The 19,601-nt window shown below is 26.6% G+C and overlaps 1 protein-coding gene across 1 annotated transcript in view; it reads right to left on the bottom strand.

The window, feature by feature from the left end:
• Nucleotides 1–391: 391 nt before the first annotated feature.
• LOC141534536 (uncharacterized) overlaps nt 392–19,601 on the bottom strand; it is a 37,420-nt gene continuing 18,210 nt past the window's right edge. Inside the window, exons 3-10 of the mRNA XM_074253931.1 lie at nt 15,839–15,908; nt 9,489–12,390; nt 8,589–8,781; nt 7,354–7,461; nt 6,761–6,925; nt 5,075–5,584; nt 3,128–3,442; nt 392–3,045 (exon numbers count right to left, since the gene is read on the bottom strand). Coding sequence (XP_074110032.1) covers nt 2,992–3,045; nt 3,128–3,442; nt 5,075–5,584; nt 6,761–6,925; nt 7,354–7,461; nt 8,589–8,781; nt 9,489–12,390; nt 15,839–15,878 — 4,287 coding nt within the window. The 5' untranslated portion in view covers nt 15,879–15,908 and the 3' untranslated portion in view covers nt 392–2,991. The remainder of the gene's footprint in view (nt 3,046–3,127; nt 3,443–5,074; nt 5,585–6,760; nt 6,926–7,353; nt 7,462–8,588; nt 8,782–9,488; nt 12,391–15,838; nt 15,909–19,601) is intronic.

Below are 19,601 nucleotides of genomic sequence, written 5' to 3'. Positions count from 1 at the left end.
TAACTGTTGCTCTACTGTTAGCGTAAACTTTACGTCAAATTCCGGCCGCAGGTTTACGTGAACTTCATTTGGCTCGTGCTAATTGGGTACAGTAGTTCCAAACCTAGAAAATAGATGAGGATAAGGGTAAATGCGGTACAGAAGGCACAAGTCGGTTCGCTGCCGCAATGTAAAGCCAGAGCGATTGTAAATGCAGTAACTAAGCAAAATGATAATGCTTAGGGGTGTAAAGGGGCGTTATCATGCCTATACACTAGAAATCCGTAACTAACGACTTAAATTAAATTATCTTACAATTTTTTAAATCATTTTAGAATAAAAATGAGCTCTAATAATTAAAAAAAATATAAAATACTCGGTAAGAGTTTTTTTATGGATTTTTTTCGGTATGTATTTAAATTAAAATTTATTTATTTAATGAATATATACATGAATATACATTTTTATCAGATCATCTCATTAGATGATTTACAAATTTTCTGAATAATTACAATTACATATTTATGGCTACAATAATTATTGTAATTTTAATCCTACATCCTTAAATATTTTGGCAAAGGTGTCTCTTCACTTGAAATCCATTAATATTTATCAATTTATAAATAATACAATGTTAAAAAAAATATATTCATTGTCCGTATCCTACAAATAAGTTCCTAATAATTAATAATTCATATAATATAATACATAAAGATACAATTTGACAATTGGAATAATAAATATTGTATATTTATTGTAATTCAATACTGACGACGTTCAATTTGTATAAATAGTCGTTATGAAAAAACAAAATTGCTATTGAGTATACATTAATTTAATTCTAATGCACTGTAACATTAATAGGCATTTATAAAATACTTTTTCTAATTTAACAAGATAACTAAAGTTCATTTTCTTCATAAATTTTAATCGATCAATACTTAACATACAGTTCAATCTTAGTCGGTAACTTTCAACTTAATTCAAATATTTTATCTTTATATTGTTATTCTATTTGGAAATTAATTTATTCATTAAATATCGCCTCGGCTTTTAAAATTTTTATATTTTATATTTTTTGTTAGAAAATTTTTAATTGAATTTGAAAAGTTTTTTAGTTTCTTTTTTATTCTATTTTAATGTATTTAAAATTTATTTATTTGAATTAATTTATTGAAAAACTTAAAAAAAAAATTATCTTATATTTTTGAAAGATTTTTTTTTCTAAAAATTCATAAAAAAAAAAAATATTAGAAAATATTTATTAAATTAAAAGAAGAATAATTTGATTAAAAAATTATTTTTTGCTCGAATTTAAACTTAAAATTTATTAATATTTTATCAAGTATGAAAAAAAAATTTTTTAATAAATTTTTTATTTTAATTCTGAAAATCGTTGAATAAAAACTGGTTAAATTCTGCCGCATTTAATTATTCAGCGACTAGAATTTAAGCCGACTACGATGAAAGCCAATTAATACTTTTATTATTCTTAATAAAAAAAAATAAAATTTTTTTTTAATGGGACAAAAAAAATAGTAAATTATTAACACGGCCTTGATTGAAATATTTACATAAAAAAAAATAGAGAGTTAAAAAATATGAATAATAACTAAAAAATTAATTATAATTATAATCAATAATAACAATAAAATATAACGAGTATTATCGTTACTTATAAAATCGCTGGATATTTTTTTTCTAATTAGGAAGAACTATCAAAGTTATTAGTATTATTATTTTTACTGTTCAAGTGTTTGCTGTGATTATAAAATAGGCAGTTGGTCTTAAAAATTATACATTTAATTGTATCGCAAACACTCGAACAGCTCACTAATTTTTCACCTATATTGCAATTAATTGGTCAAATAAATACAAAAAATTTTCCCTAATAAATCTCTAATTTAAAAAAATAAATGAAACAATTGAAAAATTGTTCGTAAATCTCACTTTTTTTCTACTTTATAAAAAAGTCATTGAATTAATTAATTTTTAATTAATTACTTTTGTTCTCACAAATTTAATCGTCAAATATTTATGATTGTTGTAATAATATTTTTTTTTCGCAAGTGTAAAATATTTTGTAGATTTATAATATCAGTTTTCATCTTACGGACACTCGATACGCGCGTATATTAATTTTATTAACTAATTTGGCATTGCGCAATGTCGCATAAAATATAAATCGCGTTCTGGAAGCAAAAAAGATCATACCTCAAATTTTTTTTTGCCGAGCAAAAAAAAGGCGTACGTAGAAAAAAAATTTTTTCAGTAAATTTTTACTTTTTTCAAGGTTCCAATTAGAGTAAAAAAAAATTTTTAACGCCCTTTGTACATTGCAAAGCAAATGAGATGTATCTTTTTTCCTTTAAAAACGCGATGTGTCAATTTTAATTTATGTATTATTATTATTATTGGTAATTATATTTAATAGATAAGGTACCCGAGGTAAAAAAAATTTATATTAAATCAGTAAATTTTCATGATAAATAATAATTAAATTTACTTTCTTTTGAATATAATTAAAAAATTACTTTCGACATAAATAAAAATGAAATTAAGTATTTTACTGTAAATAAAAAAAATTAATGGACAAAATTGTATTATTGTCTTGAATCAAAACGAAAAATTCTTGACTTGAAAAAAAATTTTTTTTTATTGATTAAAAATATAATCAAACTTTTCAAAGTAAAAATTTTTTATTTAATTAATTTAATTGTTTTATTTTAATTATTAATGTCTCATATCTAGGCATAATTGCCTGTGAATACCTTATCATAAAAATAGTGTCGGTTTATAACCGATAGAATCGAATTTTATTAATTATTGTTATTAATTAATTAATAATAACAAAAATAATATCAATATTAATCACTTTTTTTATATATTTAATAATTGGTTGATTATTAATAACTTATTGACTTAGATCGTGGCTTCTTGACGCAGGTAGATTATTTTTCATAAAATAAAACTCTTCGATGTTTATTTTATAAAATAAAATTGTTGTTTTCATCAAGTTGATTCTAAACCTCCTCCTGCGAGTTTTGTGGCATATAAATTCAATGCCTAAAAGATAATAAATGTAAAAAATATTTAATCAACAGTTAATTAATAATCAATAATTTATAATTAATAATTAATTAATTACCTTGTAAATAAAAGCGTATTGTTCTTTAGTTTGCACAGCGCCAGCTCGATCCCGCCGTATTGTATAAACAACGCGGGGGACATCGACAGTTCTCGTTATTTCGTACTGCCTGATACCCAGATCTAGAGCAATGAGAGTACCCGTCCTGCCGGTTCCCGGACTGCAATGCACAACAATAGGTCCAGGACCGCCTCTTTGCAAAGCTCGTGCTTCTAGTAGAATTGCTATCAGTCCAGCCGCATCTGTTTGTACGCCATTCGCGGGCCATAAATACCAAATGTGGAATACTTCCCGATAAGTATTATTCTCCAAATTCTGAAACAGAGACATAAATCATTTACGTGACATAAATTTTCATGCATAAAATAGTTTGAATTTTTAAAAAATTTATTTTTTCTTCATTTTTAATAAAATTATTTTTCAAATTATGCTTTGAAATTTTAGTTAGTTTTTAACATTATTATAAACACTGAGAAAGAAAAATTTTTTTTTGGAAAAAATGAACATTTTTGTGATAAGAAATTAATTTGTTAGAAATTTTCAAAAATTTTATTTCTTATTTATTTATTTGTTTAAATTTTTTTGAGGCCAAGGCATGGGCCGAATGGCAAATATATACTAATATATATTAGTACTAGAAATTCAAATTGCGCGCATACGCGCGCGCTCTAATTTTAAACCAATAAGGAATCAGGGTCCATGTTTTCGATACTAAGCTAACTTCATTGTACCATCAATTTTAGTATAGAGGATATAAAATATAAATAATATAAATCAGTTGAAAAAATCAAAAATTTTTTTCACAGTAATTTTTTCAATGGAAAAAATTTTTCTATCTTTGGAAAAAAAAAAAAAAACAATTTTAAATAGATAATTTGAGATTTTTCATTTAAAATTGATTTTTCCTAAATCTAGACAATTTAGAGAACAGATTAAAAATTATTAAAAAATATTATGTACACTGATAAAAAAATTAATTTGATTTAAGAAAAAAATTTTTGGATTAAGAAATTTTTTTTCAAGAGTTTAATTGTCTGAAATCAACAAAAAAAATTGAATCAAGTAAAGTTTTCCAGGTAAAGAATTTTTCTACTCAACTAAAAATTGATCAGCTGTTAAAAATAATTTTTTTGGTTCAAAATTTTTTGTTTAATTAAATAATCTTCTTCTCAGCGTATTATTACGATAATAAAGAAAATTTTTTTTTGGAATGTTCTGGTGCTAGAATATATTTATTTTTGTTAAATTTTTGGTAAAATTCTTAATAATTTGTTGCTTTTATAAGTTTGTCCATTAAATAATTGATAATTGATCCTATGACCGCAAAATTTATTAAAAAAGTACCGAAATTATGTAAATTGTGATTAAAAGTACCAATAAATAATAAATTCCCCGCAGTCATACAGTCTAGTAATAATTATATAATGAAATAAATAAATAATAATGAAAATAAAACAAGTATTAATATATTCCCAAGAAGTATTATAAATAAAATCATAATCATGATCTTAATACCATTAAATAGAAGTATTTAAAAAGCGCGTTAATAAAAACGATCTTCTGGAATGTGAAATGAATAAAAATTATTCATATTAAAAGTGATAGTTGATAATTAAATACCAGGGAATCATTCTCAGGCAGCATAACATAATTAATTATAAATGCACCATAAGAACTCCTATTATCTATAATGGCAAGTATCCTCCTCATGTTTATCATTAATTATGTGAGTTTTTTTAATTACCAAGTGTTAGTTTAATGGACAATTTTACTGGATAATTTTTAAATTGTACAATGACACTCGAAATTTCCTCCGCAATTAGTAATTACTAAATAAGCTTGTTAGCTTAAAACAAAAATATTCACAAAGTTAAAAAATAATTTAACTGTCTCGTGAATAAAATGATGATAAATACCGTTTGTATAACGGAGAAAAAAAAATAGTACCTTCAAATGTATCGTGGAAATAGCGTATTTCTCTTTGGTCTCACGTTTTTTCAACGTCACTTGATAGTCCCCGTAAAGACGATGGCAATCGGTAATTTCTGAGGGAGGAATATACTCGGAACATTTTTCCACCCCGTTCTCGATGAGATCCGTCAGCATTATTATCACTTTAGACTGCTGCTCCCAAATCATTCGCCAAAAATCAGTGACCGTGGACTCCATCGGCGCTTGACACGCAATGTAGTACTTGGTAGCGTTTTTGGGACCACGGACGTAGCTAGCATTTATGTATTCACTCAGAGGATCATTGTTGCTCTTCATGAGTGACACACGTGTCTCCGGTAGAGGCACTACATTTGCGTATCTATTTTTAACTTCCGCACCATGTGGTAACTCATCTATACGTGCTGAAACCTGTGGTATGCTTGTGAACTCCTCGTATATTGCATTTTGTTCATTACAGAATACCGAGAGCACGGCAAAATTTAATGGATGTGATGGAATCACCGTCTAAAAATTTTTTTAAATTATTATTATTATTATTTGGTCAATATATGACTCGAAGATCGGTGTTTTTACTTAATAAACAGTTAGTTGTTATTTTTAGCCTAAATACCCGATCCATTAAAACGGAGTATCTTAAATAAGTCTTAAAATTGTTTGATAATAATTGTTTAACAATTTTAAATTAAATTTAAAAAAGCGTACTCAAACATTTTGAGAAATCGTTTTGGATAAATTTGTCTTTGAATAAAAAATTTTTATTTTTGTATTTTTCCAGAAGATTTTCTGGTGGTATGAGATCTCATACCGAAAAATATTTTGGTGATAGAAGAATAATAAAAATTGAATAGTCTTCAAAATTAGATCGGATATATAAGCTAGAAATAATAACTAACTCTTCATTATTATTATTTATTTTTAATTTTATGTAAGATGTAATAAAAACATATTTAAAAGATAAAATAAAAATCAATTTTAATAAATTTCCGTGTGAAAAAGATCGTCTTAAAAAAGTCGTTTGTTTAAGATCTTAAACATGACACAAACCAAGACTATTTTAAGACGCCAAAATAAAATTTGCGAGTTTTTTTTGAGTACGCTTTTTTTAAATTGGATTTGAAATTGTTGAACAATTATTATCTGACAATTTTAAGACTTATTTAAGACGCTCCGTTTTGATTTTTCGGGCTTTTGTCGTCGTAAGCTCATCTTAAAAAAGTCTTTAAAAATTTTTTTAATAAAAAAAAATTCTTTGGAAAGTTTGAATTTTAAATCATAAAAAAATTAATTTTTTATCAAAAAGTCAAACAATTATTTATATAGTTCTTATTGAATAAAAATAAAATAATAGTTGTTATTGGTTTCAAAATTGTATATTTAAAAATTTTTTAAATTAATATCACTTTCTTCTCGGCTTTAATATAAAAAATACATTTTAATATTAAAAAAAAAAATTTAGATCTAAATTTTTTTTATAAGTTTTGCAAGTAACATTTTTTAATAAATTATTTCTCTAATAATTTATTTGTTAAGAAATCTTAAAAATTGTTATCTGTAAATAAATTTTATCAAAATTTAAATAATTATAGTAATATTAATAATTTATTATTTTTTGAATTAGTGTTTTATTTCTTGACTAAAATAATTGGGAAAAAAAAAAAAAAAAAAAAAAATAATTCTTACAGAATCTTCAAAAGTAGGGTTTCCATAACTACGTTTAGAAGCTCTTGCTCCCTTGCGCCTGACACTATTATAAGCTGAAACGCTGTCCAAACTGTAAGCGTCTAAAGAGACCGGGCGACATCTTTCACCGTAATTGAATCTCGTTTGACGTTTTCTCATGATAAACTGAAAAATTAATAATTAAAGCTTCTAATGCTCGTTATAAATTCTTTTTAAAAAGTACAAATATTACATATGAGAGGATCAAAAGGGAATTATCAATTCTTTTTCATGTAAATGTGGATGCTAATCGCACATATTCCATTAGATGTAAAAGAGCCTTTATAAAACTTTTTCACCCCCACAACTTTTATAATGCGATAGGATTTCATGTGAAACTTTTAATCAAAAGTCTGGTTCCCTTTGAAGAGAACAAAAAGTTGTGGATTTTTTTTTTTTACATTTCAAGTAGTCTTTGAGGATTTAAATTTTCCTTTAACAATGTATGTCAGGTAATGGCTGATGTTTTGTTGAATTAATAACTTAAATACCGTTATTAAATGATGGTAAAAAGTAAAAATTATATTTTGTGTTATACATTTATATATACTCACGAGTAAGCTGGCTAAAAGAACCAGGCACACAAAAGCCACACAGGAAACCACTATTACTGCAATGGCATTTCCAGAATCTCCGTCTTGCACTAATTGAAAACTACGGATCTGCATAATATGTAAAATTAATTAATTTATTTAAAAAGAAAAGATTTAAGAAGTATTTTTTAATTTTTTATCAAAAATTTATTTAATTAGCATTTAAAAAATTTTTATTATAAATTAATTTTTTTTAATAAGAAAATTTTATTGTTGATTTTTTTCAATGAAAAAAAAATTAGAATGAATTAAATTTAAAAAAATTTTTAAAAATAATAAATTTTCATTTAATTTAATAATAAAGTTAAATTTAAAAATAATCAAAATTTATTTTTATTGTCTAATATAACTTTTAAGAAGACAGAAAAGTTCATAATCTGATAAGCCGTACATTTGTTAGGCTTTAATGTAGAAAAGTATTAAATCAAATTTTTGGTTTTTTTTTTTTTTTTACTTAAAATTTCCTTATACTTTTTAACGATAAAGTATGTATAAAAATATATAATTTTAGTTTTATTCAGCAAAAGAAGAGAATGTCGAAGGTTATTCGAAACTATGTTATAAAAACATTCGAAATTTTTTATAACTTTTTTTTTTTTTACTGAAAAAACATCCCGCACGGAAATTCAATGAAAACATTCTCTCTTTTACTATTATTTGAGTTACATGTAAATATTTTTCTTTTGCAATTGTAAATTTCGGGTAAAAGTCAATTGCTTTTAAAAAAAATTGATAAGTATTTAAATATTTTTCAACTAAAAAAAGTAAATAAAATGAACAAAAAAAAATATCTGATATAAAAAATTACACTTTCTTAAAAAAAAAAAAAAAAAATGAAAACATTAGTTTCCTGATAATAAATCGAAAGTTTCCAAAGTATCTAAAACTACTACTCAAAGTGTCCAGACTTTAGTTCTGGTCTACGTACTTAAGTACCATTTATTATTAAATCACAAGTCCTCATAAATCAAATCTATAATATAATATTTACAAAGTAAATCACAAATGTCTATTGATTCAAGAACTAAAAATAGTACCATAATTCATAAATCTTCACTTTCTTCAATTATTAAAATTAAAAGTTGTAATATACTACAACAATTAACAGTTTACGTCACCGATTTCTATCAAAGAATTTTTTTATCATATAAGTTATAACTTATAAGCAATAAGTTTTCCTTAAAAAATGAACCTACCGTCAGACGTGATTCAAAGGGCGCCTGGCTGTACAAATTCGGCAAATTTTGCGTCATAGCCGCATCGAAGTTTCCGTTCTCATCAATCACGTACAGGATAATCGTCGACAAAATCAATTCCATCCCCACGTTCTTCCCTACGACTTCATCGCAGGGGTTCTTTTGGAAAATAATTTGGTTTGCCGACACAGTTCTGTAAACCGTAAATAAAACTACGATAAGAAAAAATTAGACAATTATGCGTAAAAAATTTCTTTATATTGTCCGATATGCCCATATAAAACATTTTATGTCTATATCTGACCATATATGGTCTCATAAGCATACATAAAATTTTTTGATACAGTTTGAGATGAAAATTAGTCACGTTAGGCCATATCTGGACATGTTTGGCTTAGTATGGCTTGATGTGACTCCATATTCCCATATTGGGTCTGATATGGCCATATATGCCCATTATAATTCATAATATGGCTCAGTATACTAATATATAATTTTTCAACTAAATTTAGTTCTAAAAATTCCGACAGGTGGCGCGTGGTAGTTATAGTCTCTCGCTACAAGAGAGTTAATTTTTAAAATATAAGTTTTGGAAAAAAAATTATTTTTTCTTTCTTTTAAACAGCTTATCTGTCATTACTTAATTAATAAGCTGAATTTTGTGCTATACAAAATAATAATTGTCCATTACACTAAAATTAGCCGACGTTTTCAGTTTTTTTATTATTTTTCTTTTGCTAAATTCTTTTGCAATAATTTTATCAATAAAAAAAAATTATAAAAATTTTTAGATGTCGGCTATCTAAATTTTCATATTACAAAAAAAAAAAAAAATAATGGAAAAATCGATGCTATGAAACTTTTTCACGCAAAGTTTGGTACCAAACAAAACAAACTAACTTATCCATTCCAGTGGCGAGTAAATTAGCCAGTGACTGTTTGAGTGCAGGCAAATGTGGACAAATATCAGTCCAAGTACCCTCAACAACAATCCTAACAAGCAACGTGACATCCCCAGGAGTGAACCGTTGAACGTCATCCTCAGTGACAACTCTGACAGTACTTTCAGTAAAATCATCTTCAACACTCGTAGCAACAGTGCTACTCTCTATTTTACTCGTCATCTCATCACTATTTGATCCCGTTGAACTTGTCACGTTCAATGGGTTGAACGTCGGCGTTACCGACGGTGTAGTGTTGAATTCATCCGCTGTCGTTTCCACTGTGTTCATCGTGACAATACTGCTACTACTACCACCTCCACTGCTGCTAATTACTTCAGTAATAGGTATGGATTCCGTCGACGACAGGTCATTAGTTTCATTGCCACTAATTTCTTTCGTAACTTCAATGGTCGTAGCTTCAACCTCCGAACTAATTGTTGTTTCATCAGTATCTTTAGCCGTAGTAATGTAACTAGCAGTAGTATCTGTCAGATTATTATTACTCTCCGTAGTCGTCAGCAATTCATTTCCCGTACTAGTTTCAATGGTCGTAATTTCTTCGTCAGTGCTTTCGGAAGAGACACTGGACAATTTGGGGGTGAAAGTTGTCGAAACATTTCTAACACCATCAGCATCGCCACTGGTGGTATCAAAAGGCGCTGAAGTAGATTCATTAAGCCCCACAAACTCGTATTCCACTGCAGCGGTTGTAATTTCTGTAAAATCGATAGAACTAACCGTGGAATTAAACGTCAGTGTCTTCGAAAAGTTTTCAGATGTCATATTCTCCGGTGCTAAAGTTGTTTCCTCCGTTATAGGACTATTCGTTATTTCCAATTTATTTGCCGTGACGCCGGAAGTTGTTACCTCCTCGTCGACGTCAGAGCTCGTCGCTGCCGGAGAAGTTGAAATTAATTGAACGCCCGGAGGCTTTATGGAAGATGAGTTTAAATTCATTGTTTCTACGGGTTTTTCATAACTTGTTGATGTAGTAGATGTCATTATCGGAGTTGTTGTTGTTAAAGTTGTCAAAGTTGTTGTTGGACTCATCGTCGCAGTTTCATTTAATTCCGTAACATTAACCCGAGGAATTTCATCAGTTAACTGCGTTTCAACGTTGCTCTGATTGATGTTTGCCTCAATAATTGGCCTTTCACTCGTCACCAATTCCCTGTTCGTTGAGTTTTTTTCAATATTCTCACCAATAAGACCGTTACCAGCCAGATCAACCGTGCCTTTACGTTCTACTACTTCCTCAGGATTACGTGGAATGTCATTAACATTGTCTTTTATCTTCAAATTATCGCTAAGATTAAGATTAAGACTGTCATTATCACTAACATCAGCATCAACATGCGTATTATTAACCGGCTCAGGAATTGATTTGACCGAAACAGACGACAAAGAGGAGGAGGATGGCGATAATATTGACGAATCGGTCAATAATTTAGTGGCATTACTCGACCGCTTTAAATTAACCGGCTTTGTCTGAATGTTATTGTCGATAACTACCGACGACTCGGTCACCAAATAATTCTTCTCATCTTTGCTTTTGTTTATCGTATTTTCGTAGGTGTAAATTTCGTCGGTTTCTGAGTTAAAAACACCCGATTTTTTTTTCTCAATTGCATTAACATTAACATCAATATTCTCACTAGCATTTATATTAATCACAGCGGTAGGTGTTTTAAAATATGGATACGGCTTAAAGTCTTTTGTTAAATTGACATCACCGTTTTCTTTAGCAAACCCAGTAGCTTTCTCTTCTGTACTACTGAACCGATTGCCTCCGCCGAATGATATCGTCCAGGCTTTTGGAATTAAGTCTTTTTCGTTGCTATTCGGTTCTTTTTCTTCAACAATTTTCTCCAAATCATCACCATTTCCGCTTACCTTGCCTTCGGTGTCTTTTTCTTCTTCACCGAGGTCCTCACCCTTCTCCAAGCTTTCTTCATTGTCATTTTCACTTTCCTCATCTTCATTTTCTCCAAAATTTTCACTCTTGCTGTTACTCTCAATTTTTTCCGTCTTGTTATCTCCAATCTCCGGTTCTATTAACTCTGAGGGCAATTTCTGCTCTTGAATTCTCTCGGGCTCGCCAATATTCGACCCCAAGCCCGTAGAAGTATTTAGACCCTCAATTTGGTCGAAAGTTTTGAGTTTCTCCACCGGATTTTTTATCAACTTGTGTCCTTTGATCAAAACCGCGTCTTCGTGGATTTCCTTCTTGTGGCTTTTGAAATTCACTTGGGTGTCATTGGCCAGCGAAATCACGCCAATCTTAGGTGTGGTTGCCTCTCTAGACTCTGACTCATCAAAATCGCCTTCCTCGCTCTCGTTTCCTTCAAGATTGAACTCGGCCAATTCGTGGCCGTTCAAATCGACGATTTTGTGGCCGTTGGGCGCCATAAGCTGCTCGAAAAAGCGCTTCTTTGAATGATTGTCTGAATTACTAGATTTTTCAGTCTTTAGCAGGTCAATTTTTAGCAACTTTGTCGTTTTATTGCTGCTAATGTTCGTATCATGGTTGTTGCTTGTTAGAGCTGAATGTTTTTCCTTATAGTTGAATTTTCTTTGGCTGAGTTGCGAGTCACGTGGATCGACACTGGGCTCGGATGTGAGCTTGGCTTCGTTGGAATAGAAAGGTGTTTCACGTTCTCTATCATTTTTCAAGGCTGGCAAATGTGCAAGCACGTCGACTTCTTGATCAGCTAATGTTTTACGTAAGATTGTTGTACTGTTTCCTGGTGATGATGATTTATAATCTTTTGTTGTCGTCGCTCGGGTACCTTCGGGTGCTATCGACACTGTTGTTTCGGATTGGGACTTTGCTGCTGATAGCAGCAGTAGTAGTATGCCTGGAACATTGAGAAATATTAATTAAATAAACAATTTAAAAATTTTATAGCTAATAATTATTAATTATGACTAAATACTTATGGATACTGTTGTCAGTTGGCTATTTTGCCTTGGCATAAAAATTTAATAAATAAATAAATCAAAAATATCTGTTTTTTTTTTTTTTATAAATTTTATTGAACATTTTGGGAATTAAGGTAAGAAAATTTTTAAATATATAAAATAGTTTGTTTTATTTAAAATTTAAATTGTAAGGGAAGCTTCGAAGATATCAAAAAATTGTGAAAATTATTTTTTGGAGGATATTTAATTTAAAAAAAAAATTTTCAGTTGGTTTTTTTGTATTTTTATCTTTTAGAAAGATTTTCAATTTAAAAGCATCAAAAATTAATTTTTGAGAAAAATATTGATGTTTAAATTACTCAGTACAATATTAAGGTACTAGGAAAATTAAGCTTGGTTAAGAGATATTTTTAATAAAAAAAAAAATATTAAAAATATTTTGTGTTAATAATTATTTAAGATTTTTTTAAAATATTTACGAAAATGATTATTTTTTAATGTAAACTAAGAAAATTATAAAAACATTTTTGAGTAATATTAATTTAGCATATTTTGTAAAATAATAATAAAATTATAAAATATATGCTGATATTTCAGATCAATAATCATGTTTTAATGTCAAAGTAATTAAAAAAATATTTAAATTATTTAATTATTACAAAGTAGACTAAAATTATCCGACTATTATAAAATACGGCCTAATTGTTACAGTTTTTTCAAGCATTTAATTGAATTTTTGTTGTTAATACTAAAAAAAAATAGACTTGAACAACAATTAACACGAAAGCTTTTTAATTAAATGTATTAGATATTTAATTTTATTACAAATATATTTTAGCGCAGCCTTATTTCTTAGTTTGTAAAGAAATAGACGAATTTTAAACATATTGTTGACGAGATTTTTAATTACGGACTCTAAATATAAAAATAAAAAATTTTTTTCTATGTTAAAAAATGTCATGCGTAGTAATTTTTGTAAATTAAGAAATATGTGTTTTTTTATTGTAAAATTTTAAGGTATTGATTAATTTTTTTGACGTTTGAGTTTTTAGTTTGACATGAAAATTGTGAATTTTTTATTTGTTTGTAAACACACAGTAGGTGCCTGACGATATCAGAATAAAACTGAAGAAACGTTGGATGTTAAAATAAATGAAATAAAAAATATAATATGATTTTGGTCTACAAAATTCTGATTTAAATTAATTATAGAAGAATTTAGACCTGATTAAAGCAATATTATGAAGAAAGTTTTAAAAATATAAAAAAATTTGTAAGAATAATTTTTTTGTTGAATTTTTCTGATAATTTATTCGTATTTATGTTTTTTAAAAATAATTTTGATTGAAAAAGTGTAAAAATAAATTTTAACTAAAAATTTAATTCTTTTAATTGTTCAGATCTGATATTTATTAATTTCCACAAAAAGTTCCAAAATAAATTTAAAAAATTCTAAGAACACACAAATAAAAATTAAAAATACTTTCTCCAAACAATTTTTTTTCTTTAAAAAAAAAAAAATACATTAATTTAAATGCGAAAAAGTATGACAAACTCATTACAAGTTAAATACGTCGCAAAATTTACATTAAATTTAATCTCAATTCAAGACTTCTACAAATTTAAACGCAACCAACCACATGAGTAAAATATTGAATATCAATACAAAGGCATTGTTAAATTAGCATAGCAAAATGTTAAATATTTAAATTTCGCTCAAACTTTTCTCGACACACAATGACGCAAAATTTTTAACACCGGAATAAAAGATCCCTAAATAGAGAGAAGAGAAACATTGTATAAATCATTAACTGAACCTGACTTTTACTCCCCTAATTTCATCCATGTAAATCAATTCTCAAACCCTACGTGACTTTATAAATTCTTCTGAGTGAATTACACGATTCAAGGAGCAACGTGCTTAATCTTTATTTTTTTATTAAACAGCACAAAGAATATTCACTGATATGACGATGATAATTATTAATTAGCTTCTGAGAACAATTTTTATTATCATTGTTAATTGACGTTTTCAAAGATCATAGATTATAATTAATTATTAATAATTATTAGGACGTATTATATTACTAATGAGTTTCTCATTAATTACTCTAAAAATGTAAGTGTTAATGTTAATATTTTAAAATTATTTACAATGTTTAAGCAGCGTGAACGTTCAAAGTTTCTGAACGAACATAGTTTTAAATACATAAAGTCTAACAGTACTTTGTACTCTTACTTCAGCGAGCCATCGGGTACTTAAAGTTGGCCGTCTACTTTACTTCTCTCATTTTATCTTTATCTGCATTTAAATTTTTTGCTTCTATTTATTTTTTTTTTCGTCATTTAAATGAGGTGAGATGAGCAAATAACGGGACGTATTTTGATTAGTTTTGTTAATAATTTCATTTATTTGTCACGGGACTTTTTATAACTCTATCACATTTTTTTTTAATTTAATTTTTTTCATAAAAAAAAATACGTGTACTTTTAAATTGAATCTTAGAGGGATTTGCTTTTTATGTATGATATAAAAATTTTTAGCAGGTGACGCTTAATATAAATTTTCACCTCTCTATTATATTTTACTGAGATTTTTTTTTTAAGGAAAATGGTAATTTAAATTTTAATTAAATGTCACGTTAGTAGAAAACTAGCAACTTTGCAGTCACTATATGTGACTGCTGTAACTTGTGAATTATAAAAAAAATCAAATTTTGCTTTATTAAATAATGATTTTCGTTAAATTGCACTGTAGTTTCTTAACCATTGAAGTTTTTAACGATGTAAGCTCATTCTGACGTTACACTCATCAAGAGCTTTCATTTGAGTACCCACATGCATTTTGATATATTTTTCATATATACATATATATAAATATATGAAATATATGAAAAATTGAAGTGGGTACTCAAATGAAAGGTCTCGATGGGTGTAATGTCGGGGTGAACTTATATCTTAAAAAATGTCAATAGTTCTTAAAATACAAGGTCATTTTTTAATTATGTATCTAGAGATAGAGAATTTTCGAATGCAGCCTAAATACTTTTCATCATAAATTATCCTGGACAGAAAATTTTTCTTATTTTCTTAATAATATAGATCATTTTACAAAATTTAAGTGACGAATTTAGTGAATATAATTTAAAAAAAAAAATAAATAAAAAAAGTAATATAAAAAATATTTATAAAATTTACAAAGAAAATTTATAATAAAAAAAAATATCCAAAGGTTATTTTATGGAAGACAATCTTATTAAAATTTAAATTAATAAAATTTTTTTATAAACTTCTTTCAAGACCATGGTACAATTAATTCCTTTTCATTGAAACATATTTCTAATTAATCTAATTTATCTAATTTAGATAAAAATAAAAAATTACCAGTCCATATTATTAAGCTGGCATTAATTCTGTGTGTCATTTCAGCGTCCTTTGGATTGCTCCACAAATTCTAAAACATTAAAAAGAAAAAAACTCATTAACAATCGCCGTATTAATAAGAATGAGAATAAAAATAAAAATTAATTGCAGGGCATGGCATTAAATAAAGTCAAATAGACCTGGAATAAAAGGCCTTAATATTTCATTTATAAATAAATTCCAGAAAATAGTAAAAAATAGAGTAGAGTGCCTACTACTTATTTGAAATCTCTGAATAGACGACCTCATTCATAACGTCGCAAAGTGTTTAAATCGTAATGGAAGTTTATACATGTACTGGATTTAAACGTTGTAAAGAGGAAAGATAAAAGATAAAAGTGAAAAATGAGAAATGAAGATGGAAAAGATAAAAAAAGGGAATCTAGTGAAAAGTTAGGAGAAATGGATAGAACAAGTGAGTGCATCCATTCAGATGTAAATATAAGTTTAAGTTAAGTCACTGTGACACATCCGGCAATTTTATATTATTTTATATTTATATAAACATAGAATAATGTTAATTCTTTGATCTACTTTTTTTTTTGTTTAAAAAAAACGATTTTATAATAATAATAATAATCTTTTATTTTTAGAATTTGATTTTAAATATTATTTTTGAAGTAAACAACAATAATAATAATAAAATTATTGAAAATAAAATAAATGTTATTTCTAAAAATTTTTTTTTAATAAATTTAATTTAACTAGAAATTCGAACGCGCTTTGCGCACTTTTGTCTAAATGTTTATTGTCGATAATTTAATTAATCAATATTTCTACAAATTTTACTCATTAATATTTAACCGTTGCTATGGTAATCGTTGCCAAAATGGTCGCCATAGCAACGAAAAGCGACAACATCCTAGATTATACTGAGTGAAAAAATTTTCAGATAGTAGCTAGTATAATCTAGATTACAATGAGTATAATCCAGATATCACGCAGTATAATCTAGATTTTTCTAGCGATTATCTACAATTTTTTTATCACAGATAATACTGAGTATAATCTGGGATGATATCCAGTGTCCACCGTTACTATTTTATGAAATAAAAATTACGATAATAAAATAGTAAAAATTCCCTCAATTTTCTTTCCGTGTATCAATGAATTTTTTTTTTTGGAAAAAGTTTATTTTATAATTAAATTACACTACAGTTTTTAAGATATCGATAATGATAAAACTAAGTGACATAAAACTAATCGAAAAAAAAAAAAAAAAAAAAAAATAGTGCAAACCACAAAGTTAGAATAGGAGTGGGAGATAAGTATCTTAACTATTTATTGGTTTCATTCGCGTATTGTAATTGTGATGATATTATTTCTCGTTTAATAAAGCTTTCATTTATTATTCGTTACACTATTTTGACCTGGTTTTCCCGACATATATTGTGTCTGTTATTAAAAAAAGACATATTGAACTGACAAAAAAAAATTAACTTAAATTAAGACCAAAAATTCTTTATTAAATAAAAATTAACTTAAACCAAGATCACCGTAAACAATAAAAATAAAATTGTCTTTATTTGATAAACATAAGGTCGTATAAGCTTAAAAGGACAATAATTAAAATGTAAATAAAAAACAAGAATTGATTTATTATTTACTATGAGAATAATTTGCAATGCACAGTAACATTGTGATTAGAATATACATACATCTATAGATAATAGAGCTTATGAATTAGCATTGGCATTAGCATTAGCGTAAGACTCTCGACTATATGACTACTCGACAATGAATATAGAACTGTGCTTTAATTCCTAAGCCAGAGTAATCAAATGTAAATTAACCATTAGCTAGTCGCTATTTGCCTCCGCTAATATTTATTGAATTCAATCGCTATCTTCAATTAAAATTATATTAAATTAATTTATTCAAAATTCAAACAAAATCACAAACTCAGTGAGTTATTTTATTAAATTATGTATTTATGTACCGAGGCGAATAAATATGATATGATAAAATATTTATGTCACAAGATGTTCACGGAACTCTCCAAGAGTCTGCTCTACTAACTTGTAAGTTTTCTGTCGTGTATTTCTTGCCACTAAACGAGGCAAGAAGACCGTTAGCTACGGAAGGTGACAATCTATACGTCTATATATATAAATTTTTTTTTGCCACAGAAAATAAATTGTTTTACATTGCACTTTTTCGCATCAATTTTATGGCCTTTTTTTTGTAGAATGTAATTTTTTTTTGGGATGGCCGGTCAAAGTATTAAATTACAGTCGTGGAGATTCAATTTTTTTATGAAAAAAAAATTGAATAACTTATAAAGGTATAAAAAATTAATTATTAAGTTTTTTTTATGTCAATAATGCACTTTAGTCTTCTAAAATAATTCAATTTTAATAATTGAGTCCTTACAATTTTCTTTTACGTTAAAGTACAAAAAAATTATAGTAAAAGACAAAAAAAAAAAACTCAAAAAAATAATTATGATTTTTATTTTAATTATCAAACATTTATTTGGTATCTTATAAAGATCAAAAAGTTTTGAGCAACTTTTAGAGATCGAAAAACGAAATTAAAAGCAAAAAAATTTAATTTTCAACCATTCTTAAAAATTAAAAAAATTTTATCCGAGCCGTAAAAATTTTATTTTTCAAGCTCATCTTTAGAAAGAGCTTTTACAACGTGATAAATTATTTTAATCCCAATATCCGTGCATACAATCGACATTTTAATCAATTTAATCACATCTGACAGCTGTCTAAAGAATTGATAAAATAAATTGATTGATGATGTGTATATTAATAATTAAATTAAGTAAAATATTTATTTTGCAAAAACTCTAAATCTCAAATCACAGAAATTATCTAATTGCTAATGTAACTAAAGGTATTGATTCAATCCTTAGGATATTTTCTAATTACCGAAGTAATTATTAACCGGGAGTAAGATTTAATTAGTAATTAAATTAGTAATTAGTACCATTTATAATTCAATCCCAAAAGTTCCATTAAAACTTTTGTAAAATAAAACCTTTTTTTATCACGATCTGAAAATTAATTGGATTTAATATTATCTGTAATATATTATACATTATATTAAATTATATATAAGATTATTAAGAGCAATCAAATGCCTACTCCGGAATTTGGAGATAACTGTTGACATAAATTAAACCGAGCGCCGTTTTATTGCTGTGTATTCCTAGTAGATTACTCTATAATTACCAACACAAACATAACATGTGGTCGGCACTTTGTCTACTTAGCTTAAGATAATATAATTACCTCGTACTTTCATGTAATTACATACAAGACACGCATTAGCTTTCAAGCTAAATTTAATACTAATCTTAGAACATTAACAAAAAAGTTACTTATTTATTTTATTTTTTTTCTGCTCTTGTAACAAATTAAATTTACTGTTTTTTGTAATGCAGGTTTTTAAAATAGAAAAATTTAACAAAATAAAATAGAAAAAAAAATTCTTGAGGCAATATTTTGGATAGATCCTTTTAATTATCAAAATAAATATAATTTTTGGATATAAAAAAATTTTTAGATGTTTACTATGTATATTTTTTCCATAAAAATGGCTAATTTCATCAAATCAAATTAAAAAAAAAAATTTCAATAATAAATTAAGTGAAAAATTTTTGTGTACATCAAGATCATCTAAAGCCTATTTAAAAACCGATTTACGTTGAATAACGCGAACAAACTTATCGTTATAAAAAAAAAAAAAAAAAAAAAAAAAAAAAAAAACA

This window comes from Cotesia typhae, unplaced genomic scaffold (genome assembly GCF_013202065.1).
Source record: "Cotesia typhae breed Kobodo isofemale line unplaced genomic scaffold, CoteBio_Ctyphae scaffold_13, whole genome shotgun sequence".
NCBI classification, from domain to species: domain Eukaryota; kingdom Metazoa; phylum Arthropoda; class Insecta; order Hymenoptera; family Braconidae; genus Cotesia; species Cotesia typhae.
This window is presented reverse-complemented; position numbering and strand designations above follow the sequence as displayed.